Source organism: Harpia harpyja, chromosome Z, assembly GCF_026419915.1.
Source record: "Harpia harpyja isolate bHarHar1 chromosome Z, bHarHar1 primary haplotype, whole genome shotgun sequence".
NCBI lineage: Eukaryota > Metazoa > Chordata > Aves > Accipitriformes > Accipitridae > Harpia > Harpia harpyja.
The window spans coordinates 86364995-86387776 of NC_068969.1; the positions used below are offsets into that span (position 1 = coordinate 86364995).

The following is a 22782-nucleotide window of genomic DNA, read 5'->3' on the forward strand; positions in this document are numbered from 1 at the left end:
CTTCTTAAACTTGAGGGCAAACATGTACACAAATACCATGCAAACACCTGGGAACAGGTGCTGAAAATGTCTGGCAAAACACTTTAGGTATAATCTGTTTGCATCATAATATACAGTCTGTACTTTTAAAATGTTTTGGTGGATTAAAAAGAAGTGCTTCCTATCTTATTTTAAAAAGTAAAAATGGCTGACTGTGCCTGGGTTTCATCTTCCCTTGGGGAAGATGGATGGAGCTCCTTCTAAGCAGGGAAGTCAGTGATAGAAAACTAGGCAGCACCCAAAATGAGAGCATAAAATGATGCTGAGAGGAATGCTAAGGCACAACATGCCCCTGGACTACCATTACTTTTAAAACCTGCCCTCTTCTGAGTCATCTCCTCTTTTCAACTTTGAAAGGACAACAAACTTAAAAGATTTTTTTGTAAGTTGAACAGTTACCATGTGGTGCTTATTACTACAACACATAATGGAAGCTAAGAGCCATGTGGGATTCAAAGGGAACTGAATATTTCTGTGGGTAATGAGACAGGGTTAAAAAATAGACATGAGATTAGCAAGGGGTATCAATGCTTCAAGATCATGCTTCAAGGTGGAAGTCAGCATCAAGCTGAATAGATTAGGGAAAAGTGTGGTTATTCTGTACTGCTTATTTGTAGTTTCTTACTCTTTCTCCTGGAATGCCAGCCACTGGTGGACACAGTGTACATAAAGCAGTCTGAATGTATCTTGGGCCTGATCTGGAAGATGCACCTGCTTCTAAATTGATACTAAATAACGTTCAGGCTGCCTAGTCTTAATTTATGTATTCTCCTGCTTTTTTCTTTCTCTCATTCCATTTTTATAATCCTTTTCTCTTTCAGTTTCCTTTCTTATTCTATCTTCCACCTTTGTAGCTTTGGGTCTTTAGGATATGCAACCCAGACTGAACGTGTGTAGGCAGCTGAGGTGCATATGTCATGGTAAGACAAGTCCCAGGACTTTCTTCCACCCCAGGTACTCCTATATTGTCTCATCTTTCACCCTCTTTCTTTCCTTCATTTTTTCCACATGCAGAGTTCAACTAAATTGTCAATTTAGAAAGCATATTGGTACATACAGGCAAATGCCACTTAAACATTTGACATGCCATATGTTTGCTAATCTTTATCTAGCTTGGACCTCGTATTAATTTAGGATCTCATGAACCTTTTACCTTTTCACCTCACATCAATAATTACCTAACAATGGTTCAGCTTTTTCAATCTTCCTTGCATTTTCAGGGCATACCAGGACCATAAAGAGAAATTAGTGGGTTTTTTTCCTTTTGGGAAATTCTAAAAAGGAGAGAAATCCAGTTTTTAGCTGAGTCATTTCCTGAACTAGCAGATTTCATATGAAGAGGGGCTGTAACAGCCGAAACTGATTGTTTCCCAGAATCAATGGTAAACATGAAGGATTTTTGAAAGAAAAGGACAAGGAGGAAGAATTCATGGATTGAAATTAGTATTTCATTTCTTCTTTCAAATACCCATTAAAAGCAATATAGTTACTTGGCTTGCTTTGTGGAACTGCAGGGAATCAGAAGAAAATGTTAGGAAAACAGAAGGATGAGTGAGGCAAGTATTTGCTTCAGCAGAAGGATGAGTGAGGCAAGTATTTGCTTCAGCTAATCTTCATATTATTTATTCTTCTTACCAAACGCTAACACTATTTTCTGACTTCTTAAAATCTGAAAACCATTTATGCATTGATACTTTTTGTTCTGAGTATAGACTGGCTCTGAAAATTGCCAGCCTGTGATATTAGGTGCAGCTGTTAATGGTAGAAATATTGTCTACATGAAGTCAGGGTGAATTGTTATGCCTGTTACATCCTATAGTTCTTATCTGTAGAACAGCTTTAATAAGGAAGGCTACAGTTGAGAGCTTTGCTTTGGTATCTTCAACAGGGCTAAGTAATTTTGTTCCGTGAGTCATCCTGTGGAGTCTCTGACTAGCCAAAAAATAGGGCACTACTTGACACAAGTAAGCTTATTTTCAGTTGGTTACACTTTGTGTTTTCAGTAAACAGCAAATTTCTTTCATTTCGTAACTGACAATACTGTATTGGAAAATATGAGTCCATAGGTCTTTTAGTTTGTAAGTCTTTTTATTGACATTAGTGAAAATGAAATTATGCCTCATATCATTAACAAAATCCAGAGCCTGCACTATTACATATCCAGTGATTTGAAACCTATATGGAAGGTGAATATTACCATTATGCTCTTCAAGAAGATCTGTTTGTTGTGCAAGCTAGCACTCAGCCTTGTACAACTATAAGAACATTATCTTTTTCATACAAGTATACCACAAAAACCAATTTGCTATTTTTGCAGGAGTCTTCCTGAAGAAATTTGTATTTGTAAATCTAAAGAAAATATTTAATTCACTTTTAAGTATTACAGTGCAAGTCCCACTGTGAATGGAATGAACCCTCCACTGGTGTGTAGATCTTGTCATGAACATCTGCAATGTCTAATGCCTTTTTAAAAAGTTTTCTCTTTTTAAAAAGTGCATTTTCAAATAGATAAGAGATAATTTTTAAAAAGGACAAAAAATTGCTTTGATTTTGTACAGCTGTTTGGCAAGGACAAGATCAGTTCAGTAACATCTACCTTATCATAGCAGCGGCTATGCTTTTAGATACGGTTTTAATTTTATCCATAATTATACCAGTGAACAGCTGTTGTCATGTATAATAGTTCTTCAAGCCAGTGTGTCCTGCCAAAAAAAAAAAGATTTAAAAGATTGTTTCCACTTAATTACAAGAAAGTGTAATAGATAAGGATACAGCTGGTTAGCTCCATCTTTGTGGAAAAAAGGAAAAGATAATTTGAGCAGTTCAGATAAACAAGACCAGCTAAAGGGAATGTAAACATCTTAGTCTGGGCCTTGAACTGAAAGACAATTTATACCAAATAATACCATCTTTCAGCTGATCAGTCTTTGATTCTTTGGCAGTTTTAACAGTGCCCAGACCATGTCTTTGATCTCGTGTAAATTAGTTATGGATCAGATACATTATACAGACAAGCTTTGAGATATTGAATGCCTACCTGACATTTGCCTCTGAAAGCTGTCTGTCTCCTTAGCTCATTCAAGTGGGTGTTGAGGAAACCATGCATGGATTCAGCGGACACATAGCTTAACACCTGAGCAGATGCTTAACATAGTAGGTGATACTCTTAGGTCTCTACTGGATTTTTCAATACTATGCAGAGGAGGATAGATCAGCTAAAGTGTGTTTAGTCTTAACTATATTTTGCTCCTTATTTATTTATTCAATTTGTACTTAGTCTTAGTCTAACATAGCAATTGTGCTTGTGTCTATTTTCCTGGCTTTTTCGGTGACAGAATTTTCGTACTGTCTCTGGCAGAAAGCAAATATCATGGAGGCATAGCTTTGGGAAAGGCAGTCCAAAGAACATTTCTGAAAGTTGTCTACACTTGGTGGAGTTTTTTTCGAATTGTAGCGTATATGGTACATCTATCAAATCACTAAGGAGTGAAGGAGGTGGCGAGACCTCAGGAGATAAGGGATATGTGCACAGGCTTCCGGCTTGATTCATTTCTGCCTAATAATATTCCTTTTTGACACAGACTGGCCACTAGTAAGATGATGGCTGACCAGTGGCTTTTGGGGAGTTGTCAAAACATTCTCCCAGTGAAGATGGACTCCTTCAAGATTTGTTCCTGTGCTATCTGGTTGGAAGGAGATCTTTTCAGGTGTTATTGTGGTGAGGAGGAATAAAGGACAGGCAGTCAGGGTCTCTCTAATCCTGCTGGTATTTGTGCATGATTTCTTCCATGTTGCATTTATTGCTCTTTTGAAAACCGATCAGCTGGCAATGTCTGGAAGTTTTCAGAATACTTTTCCTGATTACAATAAAGAAAAAAGGTCCTACACTGCACTGCTGAGATGAAGCAGGCTGTATGAAACCTCAGCCATATCCATGACTACCTTGGACTGTAGCAGAGGCTAGCAGAGCACAGCAGTCCACACTAGGTGTGGAGAATGTCAGAAATAATAAAATAAGGAGATGGATCATCTGGCCAAAGCAGTTCCTGGAATTGCCTTGCAGAGTGGCCTGTGCTGACCTTGACCAGGGTTCCCATCTGAACTGAGGGTCTTTACAGAAGCCTCCTTGCATGGCTAGTAATGATCCTGCAGGTATTGCTCTTCTACCACTGTGCAAACCCCATAGCAGCAAAAAGGGGATAAAAGATCTCCACCTTTAGAGGCAGATATCAATAACCAAATTCTTCTGAAGCCTAGTCATTTTATATCCCTTTTCTAACAGTTCACCTCTTCTTTTAGAGCCCTGTTATGTATAATGTATATAAACCTGTCCGTCTTACAATGAAAACATTAAGAGAAATGGGAGAAGAACCAAGTGCTTAAAGACATGATATCCCCATATTGAACAGCATTTCTCTGGAAATAAGACATACAAGTTATTTCCATTACATGTTAATGTGGAGTTTTCTGTAAAGTTTTGAGAGATTCTCTACCTTTGTATTTCGTAAGTCATGTCAGCAAAATAATACAGAGCTCTTGCTTCTTACAGGGCTGCACAATTCCTGGTTGTTCATTGTTTATACTGTTCTACAGTAAAAGCTGGCTTTTTTGTTATGACTACATGTTGATTTTACCGCACAATCGATGAAGCTACCAGTTTGTTTAAATATTTTGGAATAAACAAAATTTTACACCAGCATTTAGATTTAGTGGAGAACATGAACAGAAAAAAATGTCTGGTGATTTTCTTTAGCTAGTATCTTTGGTTTATTTAATTTTGCAACACTTGTTTCCAGTTTTTCCTTTCATTTCCTTTCATTTCTCAGTATTTCAACTATGTTTCTTTGTGAATCAAGAAACACGATGCTTAATGTGTTTATTACAGGTAATAAATTCACTTATTTTTTATTTTTTCTAACTCAGAATGTTTAATTGATGAGGAAAGAGGGGGTCAAGGAGGGTTAAAGCATTACATAATTGGTATATTACATCAGCAGGTTATTCAGGCACTAAGCTAGTTACCAGTGACATTGTCCATTATGTGACTATATTAATCTGGAGAAACTGCTCTGTTTGTGAACACCTGCCTCATGGGGAGCAAACAGCCAGTTCCTACAGTATGAGCCCAGTTTGCTTCTACATCTTTCAGGTTTCACTTGCCCTTATTCAAACTCTTAGTTCAGATTTCACTGTTAAAACTGCAAAAGGGAGAGAATGGCTTGAAAGGGAAGCAAATCTATTTTCTTGCTTTGAGAGTGTAAGGATATTTTCCCTCATTTGTTCTCTATGGAGTCCATTTAAAAGATGTCACTAATGCAAAAAGAAGTGCATTCAGGGGCGAAGGGTCGGTGAGCAGTGCCCATGGCAACTAAGAAACTATTCTGCAGAAAAAATGCAGTAAAGAGTAAGTGTTTTAATCCCCAACTTTAATCCCTTTACTTCCTGTTTTCAAAATGAAATATAAATCAGGCACCATGGTGTGAAGCAATTTTTCCTGAAAGGGATGTTGGCAAAAAGGGATTAGGAATGGGCAGCAGTGTTTAAGGAATTTAATCATACAATTTGTTGGAAAACTTTTGAGACTACGAATGACCAGTTCTTTTGAGTGCTGTCAGTGAGAAACAGGAAAACAGACCCTGAAAGCAATGGAGGACTGGCTGTGGCTGACCCCCCTCCAGCCACTGCAGCGGCAGTGATGTGTGCTGTGGTGGGATGCATGAGGTGTACCACGCAAGGAAGCTCCATCGTGGGGGATATGCTTTGCCAGTGGTGCATGTCTGTGCTCTCCAGGGAGGAAACGTCGAAACTCCCCTATGGTTTTCATGGTGCTCTGGCAGCTGTGGCAGTTGTTATAACCAGGAGATTGTTGGTTCACTCTGATGTTAACATTTTCTATTTCACGTCATGATTCCTCCCTGCACTTGGTTTCTGCCCTGAGCTTGTAGTCCTGTGAGCTTCAGCAGCATGTTGTGCTGAAAAGTACACCAAAAGGAATAAGTGCTGTCACCCTTGTTACATTTACACGCATGCCAAAAAATATCCAGATTGTCTCAAAACTCTGTAAACAGCTGTCAGCGCATGCCCATAGCATTTTGTATTCTTCAGGTTCATTTTTGGTAGCAAACAATATCCTTTTCTCCATTTGTATGTCTTCACTTCCCTGCCACAGCACATGCATGAAGGTGGGCTTGAGAGAGCAGAACCCTTCTTTCTTTAGGGGCCTGGTTGACAGAGTGCCTTGGGAGGCAGTCCTGAAGGGCAAAGGAGTCCAGGAAGGCTGGACATTCTTCAAGAAGGAAATCTTAAAGGAGCAGGAGCAGGCTGTCCCGATGTGCTGAAAGAGGAGCCGGCAGGGAAGAAGACCAGTCTGGCTAAACAGAGAGCTTGGCTGGAACCTCGGAAGAAAAAGAGAGTTTATGACCTTTGGAAGAAGGGGCAGGCAACTCAGGAGGACTACAAAGATGTCATAACATTATGCAGGGAGAAAATTAGGCAGGCCAAAGCCCAACTAGAATTTAATTTGGCTACTGCAGTAAAAGACAATAAAAAATGTTTCTGTAAATGCGTTAGCAAAAAACCAAGGGCTAAGGAGAATCTCCATCCTTTATTGGATGTGGGGGAAACATAGTGACAAAGAATGAGGAAAACACTATGGTACTTAATGCCTTCTTTGCCTCCATCTTTAATAGTAAGACCATTTTTTCTAGCCCCCTGGTCTGGAAGACCGGGACAGGGAGCAGAATGAAGCCCCCAGAATCCAAGAGGAAATGGTTAGCGACCTGCTACACCACTTAGACACACACAGATTTATGGGGCCAGATGGAATCCACGCAAGGGTACTGAGTGAGCTGGCAGAAGTGCTCACCAAGCCACTTTCCATCATTTATCAGCAGTCCTGTCTAACTGGGGAGGTCCCAGTTGACTGGAGGTCAGCAAATGTGACACCCATCTATAATAAGGGATGGAAGGAGGATTTGGGGAACTAGAGACCTGCCAGTCTGACCTCGGTGCTGGGGAAGGTTGTGGAGCAGATCATCCTGAGTGCCATCACATGGCATGTACAGGACAACCAAGCGATCAGGCCCAGTCAGCATGGGTTTCTGAAAGACAGGTCCTGCTTGACTAACGCGATCTCCTTCTATGACAAGGTGACCCACTTAGTGGATGAGGGAAAGGCTGTGGATGTTGTCTACCTAGACTTTAGTAAAGCCTTTGACACCGTTTCCCACAGCATTTTCCTGGAGAAACTGGATGCTCATGGCTTGGATGGGCGTATTCTTCACTGGGTGAACAACTGGCTGGATGGCCAGGTGCAAAGAATGGTTGTGAATGGAGTGAAATCCACTTGGTGTCCGGTCACAAATGGTGGTCCCCAGGGCTCAGTACTGGGGCCAGTTCTCTTTAATATCTTTATCAGTAATCTGGACAAGGGGATCGAGTGCACCCTCAGTAAGTTTGCAGATGACATCAAGTTGAGTGGGAGTGTTGATCTGCTTGAGGGTAGGAAGGCTCTACAGAGGGATCTGGACAGGCTGGATCAATGGGCCGAGGCCAGTTTTGTGAGGTTCAACAAGGCTAAGTGTCACAACAACCCTGTGCAACGCTACAGGCTTGGGGAAGAGTGGCTGGAAGGCTGCCCGGCAGAAAAGGACCTGGGGGTGTTGGTTGACAGCTGGTTAAATATGAGCCAGCAGTGTGCCCAGGTGGCCAAGAAGACCAATGGCATCCTGGCCTGTATCAGAAATAGTGTGGCCAGCAGGGCTACGGAAGTGATAATCCCCCTGTACTCAGCACCGGTGAGGCCACACCTCGAATAGTGTGTCCAGTTTTGGGCCCCTCACTACAAGAAAGACGTTGAGGTGCTGGAGCATGTCTAAAGAAGAGCAATGAAGCTGGTGAAGGGAGCTTCTAGAGAACAAGTCCTGTGAGGAGTGGCTGAGGGAGCTGGGGTTGTTCAGCCTGCAGAAAAGGAGGCTCGGGAGACCTTAGCACTCTGTACAGCTACTTGAAAGGAGGTTGTAGTGAGGTGGGTGTCAGTCTCTTCTCCAAGTAGCAAGTGAGAGGACAAGAGGAAATGGCCTCAAGTTGTGCCAGAGGAGGTTTAGAACAGATATTAGGAAAAATTTCTTCCCCAAAATGGTTGTCAAGCATTGGAACAGGCTGCCCAGGGAAGTGGTTGAGTCACCATCCCTGGAGGTATCTAAAAGACCTGTAGACGTGGCGCTTAGGGACATGGTTTAGTGGTGGACCTGGCAGTGTTATGTTAATGGTTGGACTTGATGATCTTAAGGGTCTTTTCCAGCCTAAATGATTCTATAATTCTATGATTCTCATTACCCAGTCGTGCTTCAGTCTGGGCTTTAAATGTGATATCCTGTCCATGACGCTACTTAAGCATCACCAGTATCTGAGCAAGAAAGATTGAAGCTGTATAAAGCATGCCTAAGAGGTTGCAGTTAAATGCCCTGATAGCAGCCCAAACACCCTTCAAATCCTTAAGACTGTCCTTATTAAGTGTCCCTGTTCAGGCTGGGACCTCCTCTGCCTCCGTCGTTGGCATGCAGATTTCACACTGCTGGAAATGGGTATTGGCAGCTGGCCTGCATTGGCAGGTACTGATTTTGGAGTCCTTAGTACTACTCCTGAGGCCATGATGTACTGGCTTCACTGGAAGTCCCTGTATGAGGAGGGTCTTCATCTGCCCATTTGTTTCTTCCCTGTGCTGCAGTGCTCTGCCCCATCAGCTGACACAGTTGTTTGTGAGACTGCACTGTAAGCTGAATTAAGGCTTTAACAACAACAAAAAAACCCAACCTGAAACAGAAATGCCCCACAATAAATAGGAGGCTGTAGCAACTCTGAAAGTTAGCACTGCCAGCCCAGCCATCTCATCACATCATCATCTAGCCAGGCAACACACTAAACAGACAACTCACAGACAGTGGGTGAAACTGTAGAACAATGTCCTAAGGAATCTTTGCAAAGTGAAAATCATATGCCTGAAAGCTAATAATTTGGATCTCTTACTAGTAAAGCTGGCAGAGTTTTTTTTTCGGTTCTAGTCTTAGGTGCTAATCAAGGTATTATTTTGAACAGATGAGATTTCCTTATAGGAACTGGTACATGCATGAACTTAAGTTCCAGTGGACATTAACACAAAAACAAATATTTAAAGTGAAGGCCAGTGTTATATAAAGGATGCTGCAGAGTTTAAAAAAAAGAATGTGAAATCTGAAAATCTTTGTTTCTGTATACTAAAAATTGCTGATGTTATCTGCAGATTTTCATGGCAATTTTTGGTAACATGTGACAGGGAAAGAAATATGTTTGTGGTAATGAAGCACCAGGTGGATGAGTACTTGTTTATTTTCTACATTTTTCCACTCATGAAGTGAAAATTTGCCAAACAGATGTAGTTTCAGAAAGGGACAGTAAATCATTCTGCAGTACAAGTGGTTTCTTTGTCAAGCTGCATTTACTTGGAAAAGTTGATGTTTAGCAGTATCATGTACTAGCTATATCTCCAGATCAGTCTGGCACAAAAGAGTGATTTTTTCCTGCTTTTCGAATGGCACAGCTCAGTTCTTAGATTGCTGTTCACACAAAAACCAGCTACAAGCCTCTAAGAACTGCAAGAAAAAGAGGATGAAATAGGAAGGATCACAGCTATAATGTAGGTAGCATTTTTAATAAGATAGTTGCATGTTTTCAGATTTGATAAAATCTGATATGGGGCAGGGAGAGATGTAATATGTGTGTGTACATGTCCGCACACATGCATCTATATGGGTGCTTTCCAGTTCTATGACTAGAGTGAGAAAGAAATAAAAGTAAAATTTGTGAAAATGTGGACTTCTCCAAGACAGCGGATGTCACAACAAGGAGCATCCTTAGGAGCCTTTTATGTTAAAACATATTACTTCCAACTATGTAGAGCAAAATCATAATCAGTTTTCAACAGAACTCTGACTGAACCAGCTTTTTTGTTTATTTCAGAAAATGGCCACTTACAATACATCTCACTCGAACTGTACTTTCCTTCTTTACAGTAAGATTTCAGTTTGATTTTTTTATTCAAAGTTTCCTTTCAGATCTGTCCCAGCTGCATTTTTTCCCCTTCAAATGGTGTTCTTGGTGTTCTATATAATTTTAATGAGGAGATAACCCAAACTATTCCTCATATTAGTTTAATACCAATCAAAAGAAAACTCTCTGTTCTATGTATAATAAAGGTAGAATTCATTTCAGTCTCATCAATCTTAATTTAACAGTGCTTTCCGCTTGTAGTATCGCTTCAAAACCAGAATTTCTTCTTGACTTGAAATTTGCCGATTGTGTATGTTCCAGGTCCTTTTGATTTTTAGTGCAAGAGGCTGAAAAACATTTTTGGTATGTTTTCCTGATTTACTCTATGTCACAAAGATGAAAGCCATTTTTGTATTTGAACTCAAATGTTTGTTGTAAAACTTTGAAAGGAGCAAAATTAACTATTTCTTGTATAGAACCTAACATCCCTACTGTGCAGATAGGCTAGTTTAACTTGATTTTTATTGTGTTTTCCTGGCCAAACATTTAATTGAAATAGAATGTAAGAGCAGATGAAAATAGCATGCACACATATCTGAAAGCTGTGGTAGACAATTAGCAGAATAATGAATGCTATGGCTTTCTAGAAATCCTGCTGAGATGACTCACTGGAAACAAAGATTGTTGAGGAATCTCTTCTGTCTGCATTGCTTCTTTGCCCCAAGATGTCTGTAGCCTCCAGAGGCAAGAATTAGGACACTTAGGAAGCATAAACTTCTAGCAAGTGTAAACTTTTATTGTCTGCTGTCAAAAAGGTTTAGTACTGTGCAAGAAAGCACTGGACCTTGAAGCTGATCTGCATGAGTAAAGGGATGATCTAGCAAGCAAACCTGTAATATGAGTAAACGCTGTCACATAGCATGGCTTCATCTTGAATTTGTAATTTTCTAGTGGCCACATCTGTCTAATGTCAGTGTCATGATGCTAACAGGACATAATTTTACTCTAACTGTACAAGCAAATATTAAACTCTGGCTACTCCTTCAGAAAAAATAGTACAATATGTAGCTCTATGTAGACAGGTCATGCTTCCCTCTCCCAATGCCAGCTTAACTTACGGGCAATAAAAATGCATGGAAGACTACTGGCTTATTCTCTACTTGACAAATAGCGCTTAGTAAACTTAATACACAGACCATGTGAATAACAGAAATTCCTCCTTAGCTTTATAATGAAAACAGAAACATATTTATAAAGCTATTACAGTTAGTGTAAAACAATTCCTCTCTATGAAACATGGCAGTATTTAGGGGGGAGTTGCTGGTTTTAGACATGGCAGACACAGATCTAACCTGCACCAAAATAAATAGACTACAACCAGTGTCTCCCTTACATAAGGAAGTACTCTACTAGGTGCACAGTATACATAAAGTCCCTTAAGCCTGTTATCACAAAAGCAAGATTTAAAATGCTGTGATTTCATGACATAACTGGCATGTTTGAATGACTGGAGGAATCCAGACTTCACTGAAGAATCACTAGAGTTAATCCAAGTACATATAGGCAGGTTTTGAAGTTACTGCGATCCTATTTTATGTGGTTTGAAAACAAACTAGTAACGTTTGAGAAATCCTAAACTACTACTCTTCTGACTAAGTGTGTTCATAAACACACGTTTCTGATGTTTTGCTTGATGGTGTCCGATTTCTATTGAACAGGAATAATGTCGCAGAAACTAGCCAGGTTGTACAAAAACATGCAGATCTCAGATAAAACACACATTGGTTAGAGAAATAGAAAACAAATTATCTTTTCTTTTAAGGAGACATTTTCTCTGGAATTATGTCATGCATCAAATCAACAGCATGTCTCTGCTCTTGGACTTAAATATAATGAAATTGAAAATTGAAGAATGTAGAATCTTACTCCCTTCTAATTACTTCTCCTTGTAACATTTAATCTTGGGTAATTATTTAATCATATCTAAAATGTACAGGAGTAGAATTTCCATCCATTGTTCTGAAAGCTGATAAACATTAGTTGATTGTCACAGAAGTAAAACAATTGTAAATCATGACTGACGGTGATTTGTTTTGTGTATTAGAAAAAACTGCCACATTGTGATAATGGGAATGTCTCAGATTTTCAAATATAAAACTTCACTAGTCTACCATACAACTGAACTATTAAACTTGAAAATCTATTATTTAGAACAAATATTTCATACCGGGAAGTTATCAGTGAGCTGAGCCGTTGATTGTTAACTTGCACCTTGGTCAGCCATAAATTTAGGCTACATTACAGCACACACAAAATGTCAGTACTCAGCATGGCAAAACTGTCAGTTACTGATTTCATCATTCAACAAGGTAACTTCCTAACCTTATAGTTCTCAAAAATAGATTGGTAAGTTTTCAGTACCAGTGTGATTGTACTGGTGCTCAGCTGAGTGATCATGAGGGAAGCAAGGTGATCAAGGGGGAAGCAAGGTATTGCAGCCAGGATCCTGGGAGATTTGTGCTGGGATATGATTTATACAGAAGTTGAAGAGAGTGTCAACTGTCTTCTACAGCTGGTTGATGAGTCTACAGTCTAGGCCAGAAAAGCAATACATTTTGTTTAGAGCAAAGCAAGAAACAGACTGCAGCAATTAGATCTGGTCAATTATTATTTCTCCTGTATAGCTTTTTTAACTGAAGATAAAATTTTATGGATGCAATGAATGGTTGGTTTATTTGCATGTTTTTAAGATCATCTGTTTTTTCATTGTCTGTTCTGTTTCTTCACATACTAAAGAAAAATTGTAACTCAGATTTCCCTGCTCTTGACAAAATGCAAAACATTGGTTTCAGTTAAAACTTTTTATTAAAAGTTTTCTCTAAAATATGCAACAATATTTGACTGAGATAGAGGTTTTTTTTTTTTACCCTGAATGTCTTTACAGGAAAAAGCAATGCCCTAATCTGCCATATTTGAACCAGTCTGGTTTTTGCAGTCTGTTTTGCTCCAAAAAGGCCACAGCTTATGCCAGCCCTGTTAATGATACAGAAGAAACATCTGGAAAAACATTGCACAGAGTATGAGCTTTAGATAGCAGAGGAAGGAGGACCCAGCAACCAAAGCATGGTTACTGTCTCTCTCAAACAGTAATGGTGGGTAATGGAGTTTTACAGAAGTTGTCTAGTTTGGGAAGCAGCTGTGATTTAATGGCTGGTTCTGCTAAAGGAAGCTTACCCATTTCTGGTCCTGCTCTGCTAAGCAGTAGAGTAGAGAAGAGGTCCTCTACCCCTTGCTCCCTATGCTTTCCAATACTGCAACAGTAATTACTCTTAAAGAGCAACTCACATACATACCCTGTAGGAAAGGAGAGTAAAGTTATTCCCAGCACCTATTATCTGGTGAGGTTTATAGGCCTGTGGTAGTATTTTTAGTGGCAATTTGAATTAGCAGTGTGTGTCTGCAGTTGCACAAATCAGTGTAATACCCACCCCTTGCTCAGAATATTTCATTATATGTATGTTAAACACATATATTGCCATTCTAAAATTACATATTATGATACGTGTATGCGTGTGTCTATGTAAGTTTGTAAAATCTGTATTTCTAGCCCTTGTGGTTGTAAATATGAATCAGTAATAGCCAATGCATGGATTAAGAACTATCTCCAGAAATCGGATCACAGCTGTCTCCCAGTGCTTGTTTCACTGTTTTTGGTTTTTTGTTGTTGATCCTGGGTTTTGGTTGGTTTTATAAGCATTGAGTGTTGGGCAAGCTAGAAAATTTATGTCAGCATGGGTTGTCATGATAGATGTGTTCTCGGTATCAAAGGATTTGCAAATGCAGATCAAAACTCCTGAACAGTGCAAAATAAAAAAAGTGTAAAATAGGCAGTTGCTGTTATTTAATACTTGTAACTAATGTGTACATACTTAGCTCTCATTTCCTTGTTCTGCTCACTGTTTCATCCATATGAGTGCTATCTGATCATAGAATATTGATCAGTTTCTTACTCACAAAAAAACCCCTGCACAAACAAACAACTTTATACAGGCAACCTCTGTAAATTTGTATTCTGTGTGATAGAACCCTGATTTTTTAATAGAAGTCAGATTTTTTTCATATTTATTTTCATATTAGATTCCATAGAAATTTAAAGTCACATAATGCTCATTAATAATGTAACTGATAAGAATTTGAATCTGGATATATCTGGCATTTAATTTCACATGCACTTAATTTCATGAAAAAGCCATGTTACTAGTGATAGCAGTAAAACCAGAATAATTAGTGGATAATAGGAGAAAACGATACATGCTACATTGGAAGAAATATTTGTACTTATAGCAGGTTGTAAATATAGATAACAAATGAAAAGCATTTGTCAGGGTATTTATCCCTTTCTTTCTCCCTTTCTCCCTTTTCTCCCTCTTTCTCTCCTCCCTCCCTTCCCCCCCTTCCCTCTCTCTCTATACAGTTCTACAATAACAAATATAGCTCACAAATGTAGCATACCTTTGGGCTTAATAATGACTCACTACATTTTTAAGAGAAGGAATAATCTACAGCATGCACAGTCTGTGCATAGGTATCATAGGTTGTGTAGTATCTCTTATTAGAGTCACCCGGCCTCGGGTGCTTATGATGTGTAAGACCAACTCTCCACTCTGTTGCAACAGTTTCATACTAATGCATATCATCAGAAGTCATTTGAATGATCATCAGCATCTTGTGGCACAGTAATGGGTCTTTCTACAGTTGCATTCAGAATCATTTGCTCTTACTCTTTTTTCTTCATTTCTGAAGGATGGAGAGAATTCTCTCTTGCTGCTTTTCCTCCCTTTAGGAATTTGTTAGAGGTGCTAGGTTATGTTCTAGTTACTGTTACCTGCTCACTTTTCATGGCACCAAACAGAGAGGAGAAGCCTCAGTTGCATCTGTGAAATTTGCTTCTTGGGACTCTGATGCATGAGAGCAGCAAGTCAGGTTTCTGTCCATCATGCTGCATGAACTACCTCTTCATCAGCATGGGTGACAGGACAGAATATTTATCTGCATCTCAGCCATTGCAGTGGCCCACTTGCGTATAAGCACACACCCTCCTTTTTCATGCTTTTATATGAATGCACCAGCCTGTGAGCCAAGATGGCTGAGATGGCCATAAGGAACAGGCAAATTTTTGTTACATATAACAGTAACATCATGCAGGGGGTTGGGACAGGCATCAGTCCCAGCAGCCTGCAGCAGCATCCATCTGTCAGAAAACTCAGGGTGCAATTTTGCATTACAGCTGGGACAACCTTGTGTGAGGGTGCTTTTCCATATTTTGGTTTTGAGATTTTTTTTTTAATTGTAGTTTTTTAGTTTTATTGTATTGTATTGTAGCCTCAGGGTGAGATTGTTCATCCAAAGGAAAACTCTTTTTATGAATTTGTTTATTAATTGTTTGCAGAGTGAATTTTCTGCTGGATCAGCCAGAAAAACAGGCTTGCTGTTGATGGATCAGGTACCAGGCAAGTGGCCATGCATGCAGCTGGGATTAGTGGCAGTGATGGAGCACTCACTTTCAGATCAGTTCAGCCATAATGTGAAACAAATGCAGTCCTAGTCACTTTAGCAATGTGGTCTCGAGACAACTTTGGTCCATATAAACTGGTACCACTTCCATCCTGACCATCTTGAATGATACTACTCCTGGCTGCTCGCTCCCAGTCACTTGTTTCCACTGCCATGAGCATCTTTGCTTTTCTGGTCCTTCAGTGAGCCGGTTCAGGGCACTAAACCAGCAGGAAAATATTTGTATTTTTTATAGTACCCCTCTGCTGATACAAGAGATGTCAGACATTATCCATGAATCAGGACAAACTTCTCTCTTTTGCAGTGTATGACAAGAGAACACACGCAAGTCCATCTGTCCAAGGTCCTATCTGTACAAATAGCCCTTGTCCTGAGTACAGTCTTGTTAAGCCTCTGGAAGACTTTCCTTCCTCAGATTTGAAAAATGCCTGCTATTATGGAAGGATATTAACCAGGATTTAAAAGAGAAGAATTCTGCTTGTGCTCCATTTCTTTCTCTAACCCCTCAACATTTCCTCATTGTAATTTTTCAGTGTCTTAAGGATTTCTGTGATTTATTTCCTTTTTTTTGCCCAGGCTATAATAATTTCTCCTTTTCTATCTCTTGTGTTTCAGTTGCGATTGAACTCAGAGCTTGGCCAGGACATCCTGAATGACTGCCTCATAATCCAGCCCCTCCAGCCAGCCCCATCACCACATGATGATGGAAATAATACCATGGGACACTCCCCAGGGCCTGCTCATGGTATTTGCCCAGGTATAGAAAAAGACAGAAACAGCCTGCCCTATTGTTGCTCTCTTAAGATTAGAGATGATTTTGCAGAGTAGAATGTACTCTGAAATCTGTATATATCTCATGAGAAGGATAGGATCTGCAAAGATAAAAAGGTAGGTTTTGAACAGATTTTTACACATTTTTTAAGGAAGGCAGGACAAATCATATTTTATCTATGAAAAGACCTACTGCAACAAAGACCAATATTTTTGCTCTATAGGCATTTGACTTTGCTAGCAATTCACTTCTACCATTCCTTGTAGACATCTTGAATTCATTAAGCTTCATTTAAAGTCAAAGGAGTATTTTTCCTCTTCCTTATTCATGGATCACTTACGAGTTTTCCAATAGATCTACACTAATGAAATTAAGTGCTGCATTATAAGCTCTCAATATTATGACTATAAATACACCAATAAACACATTTATGCTATAAATGTGATAATCCTATTTTATTGTTACAGTTAAGTATTTGAGATTTTCATATTAAAATACGTAACTGTCATACCATCCTAAATGTACAATTGTTGTTCACATTTCAGCTAAATTTAAAATATTTGATAAGTTATGAAGGATAATACTTCTCAAAGCTCAAGACAATGATGGGCAGGATGTTAACATTTTTTAATGCTGTATTTTAGTAGTTGTGAAGACATCTGTTTTTATCTTTCAGGCAGGATGCATTACACCCTCTAGCAGTTCAACCTTTAACTGAGAACCAGATGTAGGAAGTGAAAGAATTGGCTGAATGTTATGTGCAGAGCTGAAAATGACATTATATGAAGTGGCCACTTCAATAAGTGGCTTTATTTTTCGGAGAGGCTTGTAAACCTATCAATTCTATAATATGTTTTTGTCAAGCCTGTTGTGAGCTCCACACTAGTTGGTGATCATGTAGGTTTATATGACAAAAAATCAGGAAATTTAAAGCTGTGATTGACTGTATCCTAATTTATGAAATAGTTGGTATTATTTGTATGCTGTTAACTGTTAAATGCCTTAGTCTGAGTATAGGCTGAGTGTGGCATCTGTTATTTGAAAGCTAAAGGAAATTTCAGATTTTAAAGATTTGATTTTGGCCAGGGAACCTCCAGCGACATGGTGTTCATTACAGTTGCTTATTTTATATTGTAATTTGAGAGGGAGTTGGATAGTGAGGAATGCTGAAAATTAAAAAATTATTTACTGGCATTACCCAGTGTAATGTGCAAAACTGAGAATAAAAGACTCAGCTTTTCCTTTTCCTTTCAATTCCCTAGACAGGGTGAAAGCTGGGTGGGGACAGTGTGTCAGATGAGCTAAGACCAGGTTTTCAGAAATCTAGGACATTCTCACAGGAGATTTCCACTGGAATCTGTTGAGCACCCAGCTCTTCTACCAGTCTAGCTTCCAGACTATGATTAAGTGTCAAACTCCAGCTGCTGGGTCAATCCAAACCTAGGCTGACAGCAGCTTGAACAAGCTGCTGCCCCATGACATCTCAGGATCCTAAGCCAAGTAAAGCTATTGCCTCCAGCCAGCCCTTAGCTGGCAATTGTCTGCAGTCACAAGGTCCCATAGACAGCTTCTGAGACTGTGGCATTACTTTTTGTAATCTCATTCATGCCTTGTCTTACAATACTTGGGGTTTACAGCACTACTAACTATGGACATTCTTTGATCTAATAATTTATTTTTGTTTTTTTCTTACTTGGCACTGCTTTCTATTTTGCAGCAATTTTTATAGCATACTTTTATCAGCATTAATTTCCCTGTAAGTGAACTGTAACTGCTTTCCCTTATGTGTGTTCACAGCTATCTATAACTTGGCAAATTTCTTCTAGTTTATTTACTTGTGTTGTTTCACTTCAATTAACTGAGGGTATTATGTCAGGTATAGATGAATCCATGTCACTTCATTTTGACAACCAGTTGAAATGAATTGTTTCATCAACTACTCATTACGGCTGCTACATAATAATATACTATGTAAATAAGTGAGATAACTCCAACAGGGAGGGAATTATTTTATTGAAATGGCAACATGAAAATTATTCATGCCCCAAGGAGAGAAAAACAAAACACAAAAGCTTAAGTGTCCTGCCTGAGAGAAGCTACGCTTTAAACTTCTTTGAAAAGAACATGGTTTTTAATTATAAAGAAAAACTTTGAGAGTTTTCTGAAAAATAAAATATGTAACTTTTACTGGGAACTGTTAGAGACAGCATATTAGCTGAAATGTCTGTGCTACTTTTCAAGTAGAAACAGGAACAGATTTCCATTCTTGCAATGCCTTTAAATCAAACTTTTCTCACTTGAAGGATACTTTTCTTACCATTTATGCACGTTTAAAGCAAAGGTAGGTTTTCTCCTTTCCTAAGAGATCTACAGAATAAATGTTTGAAAGCAAACTATTAGAAATATGTAAAAGATTACAAAAGTAGACATATAGGTGCTACTCCATTTCCACTTACCAAAGTACAACGATGTCTGTAATGATCACCATTTCTCTGTACTGTTAAAGTACAGAATCTGCAAACACAGCTATATTTAAATGAAATACAACAATAATCTTTTTGATTACGTATCTATCACTTAAAGTTAAGACTGCATAAATATTTTTCTTATCTTGTGGCCTTTGTGACTTTATAAAAGAAATCTGAACTGAGTACAATCTTATTAATACAGTGCAGTAACATGACACATCCTTTGCTTATAAACTAACACAAAATTACGTTTACAGGTCTAAAGTTAAGCAAGCATGCATACTGTTCTAGGGCTAAGCATAGTGATATTTTGTAAAACAGAAATTCAAAGTCTGTTTGTACTGAAGCATGAAATTTCTGGTAGCACCTAGGTTTTAATTTTTAAAAATACATAGGCTTTGGGGTTTATTCAGTTCATAGAATGAAGATATGAGCAATTCATTCATAACAAGAATATAAGAATGATGGTTTTTCTACTATGAAATCATATCAGCTTCCTTTGTGTAGTACAATCTAGAATCCCTAAGGCTGAAAGAATCATAAATAATGCAATACAAAAAAATTTTGTTTTTACTGTGCTGTTTGGTTAAAACTTGACCATTTCATATTTAAGAATAAACTAGAATGTGTCATTCATTTATAAATATTTACTGAATACCACACTCTGCTCTGCTCCAGGGCAAGCAAACGATATTACTAAAGCTTGCCAAGTGCATGATTTTCTTTGCAAGTTGGAAATTAAAAGTTGCATCAGGAAAGTTACAGAAGGTTTTGCAATTCTAAGTGTATTTGAAGTAATATCTTATGCTCCAGTACTGTGAAACTTTGGCCTAACTACTGTTATGCCTGTGACTTAAGACATGCTTTACTTAAGTAACACTTTTCCTTGTGTGGGGTTTTTTTCCCAATGAAATAGTACTGAGCTAAGTACTCTACACACATAATAAGAAAGAATAAATTCATTCCCAAAGGAGTTTATATGTAAGATAATGTTAGGGCAGTCAGTAGATACAAGAGGCAGGTAGATGATAGAGGATTCATACAGAAAAAATGAAAGAATTTTATTAAAGCAATTGTCCCAGTGAGTGAGCTCCCTAACCATTAGGCACCATGGGCAGTGTGGGAGACGTCTGATGAAAAAGCAGTCTGTTTGTTAAAGCTGACAGCCTTGGGAAGTAGTTACGGCTCATTACTGGAAGAAAAAAAGGATGAGAAGAACTGAGATATGAATGGCCATTGCAGTGAAAAACAGAGTTGTATTTGACACATAGGGAATGGATGCAAAAGAGTAGGTGATGTAGGGTAACCAACAATTAAGAGGATCTCTGCTGTCACTTTTGGAGCTCAATTTAAATATGGCATACATATCCAGAACTCCTGCTAAAGATGTGTTACCAGGTAGGACCATACACATACTGCAGGAGGTTGAAAAGTGTTAATATTATTATCTTACCTATTTTAAGGAGGATAGTTTATTTCCCTTCAGACTTGTCCTTTTATTCACCAGTTTTAATAATGAGTTTATAATTTCCATTTTGAGACAGCTTAGTGGTTCTCCAAGAATTGATGTAATGGTTGGGTTCACATTGTGAAGAAGAGAACATTTATTGATGAATTGGTACAAACATTGTAAGCAGCAAGGCAACTGTACAATTTATAGTTCCTTTTTTCATGATGAGACAGAACTTCAGAAACTGCAATCCATGGAAGGAGAAGAATCTGTCTCAAAAGGCAGGGATGTGATGTGAAGATGCCATAGCAGCAACAACTTTAAATCCCAGTCCAGACCCCACCTCATTGCTTCAGGGACTTAATTATTTCTTAATCTCAGAAACTACAGGAGTTTCCAGGCTGTCCACCTTTCTCAACTAATAATCAGTCCAGCTGCCCATCATTGCAAGTATCCAGCAATAAGAATAGAAAAAGTTTGTCGTGTCCAGCTCAGAGAAGAGACCAAAGGATGTTAAAAAATTAGAATCATACACCTTTTCTTATTTATATTATAGGCTACTTTGGGAATATCTGGGGTAGCAATTGGGAGGCTTTTAGCAAGCACCATTTTACCATTTTTATGAGAGGCCTATAATTACCTATAAACTAACTCTGGTATTTTTATTCTGATTCAGCTGGTAATTCTTCAATGACTTTCTTAATTTTCCTCTCTTATTTTCTGAGCTGTGGAGTAGGGGAAAAGATTCTTAGTAGGTGGTGTGGTGTCTCAGGACAATTTTTACATGTGGAAGACCTTTACCACAAAAGCACTTTATGTTCTAAGCATTTAGATTTCTAAATATTTGAGGTAAGGGATCTCAAAAGACAGAGATTGATTGAACAGGTCTCCAGATAATGAGACTGGATTACTGTAGAAAGTGCTTTCCCAGTTTTTCCCAGTTTGTTTTCTTCTTCTATCCAAATGGCTTGACGGGGTGAACTTTGTAAACTCTCCAGCTTTCTAGGTGCCTCCAGTACTTGGATGCTTCCAGTATATCTGATCTGCCTACAGAACATCTGAAGAAAGATACAGGGACCATCAATGCAGATGGTCCATGTGACAGACCTACTTTGGAGACAGGCTTATTATCTTCATAATGTGATTTTGACTTCTGCTCTACTTCTTAATGCATGAGGGGATCTTAAGTTCCATGCATACTGGAGTCTTCAGATTTACAGATGAGCTGGGCAGGATCAAGGCAACACAGGCAGCATGTTTTACATTTGTTGGGCTTACAACTTATGGCTCAACACAGCACATGCCCACATATTCCTGGCCACAAAATCCTGTAGGGAATTATGGGCTCCCTAGGGGAGCTGAGGGGAGATTATATGGAGGTGATGCTCCCAAGTGCAAAATGCATTTCAGATTTTTCCTTCTGTGCACTAGTAAATCACTTGTTCACAAGGACTGCATAAATATTTGTTATATAAATGGAAGGTTAAATATAGTAATTAAAAAAACCCACTCTTGCAAATGTATGTATGTAATTTTAATTGACTGAGCTACAAAATGAAACTTTCACACTGCCTTATTCTGTATGGAAAGAATTCTCAGCCGTACTCCAAATTCACGCTGGCAGTGGTAAGAGGAGAGGTATTTTGGGGGCAGAAATAGGTTGACAGAGTGCTGATTTGACAGTAAAGAATCCAAGATAGTAAATTATACCATTGTTGGTAATTTGCAAAGGAGAGGGTGATTCTTCTGCATTTAAAAAATGTTCCATGAAATTACAGGTTTCTGGCTCCATTCAAAAATAATTTTTTTTTTAGGCTTTGGGTTCTACAACTTTTTAAATACTGCTTTTCTGTCTTTTTTTTTTAAAAGGAACCTTATTCAGAATCAGCTTTTTCTCTTCTAACCACCTAATTTGTTCCTATGCATCATGAGAATGCATGTGAATTTAGCTTCTCATAGAGAAGCCTTTGCAGAGATATTTTCATGGAAAATTCTTATATGTTGAAAAATTGATTTGTGATGAGACTCCAGAAATGAAAACATGGCTCCTCCCTTTCTGTGGCTGAAACTGTGTGGGTGTAACCCAATCCAAGGTTCACATTCAGGACTAACAGGTTATAACCATCTTGCCATCTTGTAAATCATGGTGTAGCTTGGGCTTTTTAAGGCACACAAAGGAACAGCATCAACAATTCCTTGTTTTGTTTTTTTGTTTGTGGTTTTTTTTCAGAATATCTGAATCTTTTAAAAATTACTTTAAGTGTGTTAGTTTATCTTGTATTGATAGGGAGAAAAGCCTTGTTGTAGGAAGCTTTTTTGTTAAGTAAGACTTACACTTAATTCTGTATCTTTCTGTGTGGACCTACCTGGTCGTGGTATGTTGGAGTTAGTGAGCATGAACATTTGTTCAGTTTCATACTATTCAAATCAGGTGTTTAATGGGATCAGGCACT

The 22782-nt window shown here is 38.5% G+C and overlaps 1 protein-coding gene across 1 annotated transcript in view; it reads left to right on the top strand.

Annotated features, from left to right (window-relative positions):
• The window catches only part of GLIS3 (GLIS family zinc finger 3), a 177363-nt gene that overhangs the window by 129289 nt on the left and 25292 nt on the right, over positions 1-22782 (top strand). Inside the window, exon 6 of the mRNA XM_052777571.1 lies at positions 16255-16396. Within this exon, the coding sequence (XP_052633531.1) occupies positions 16255-16396 (142 nt within the window). The remainder of the gene's footprint in view (positions 1-16254; positions 16397-22782) is intronic.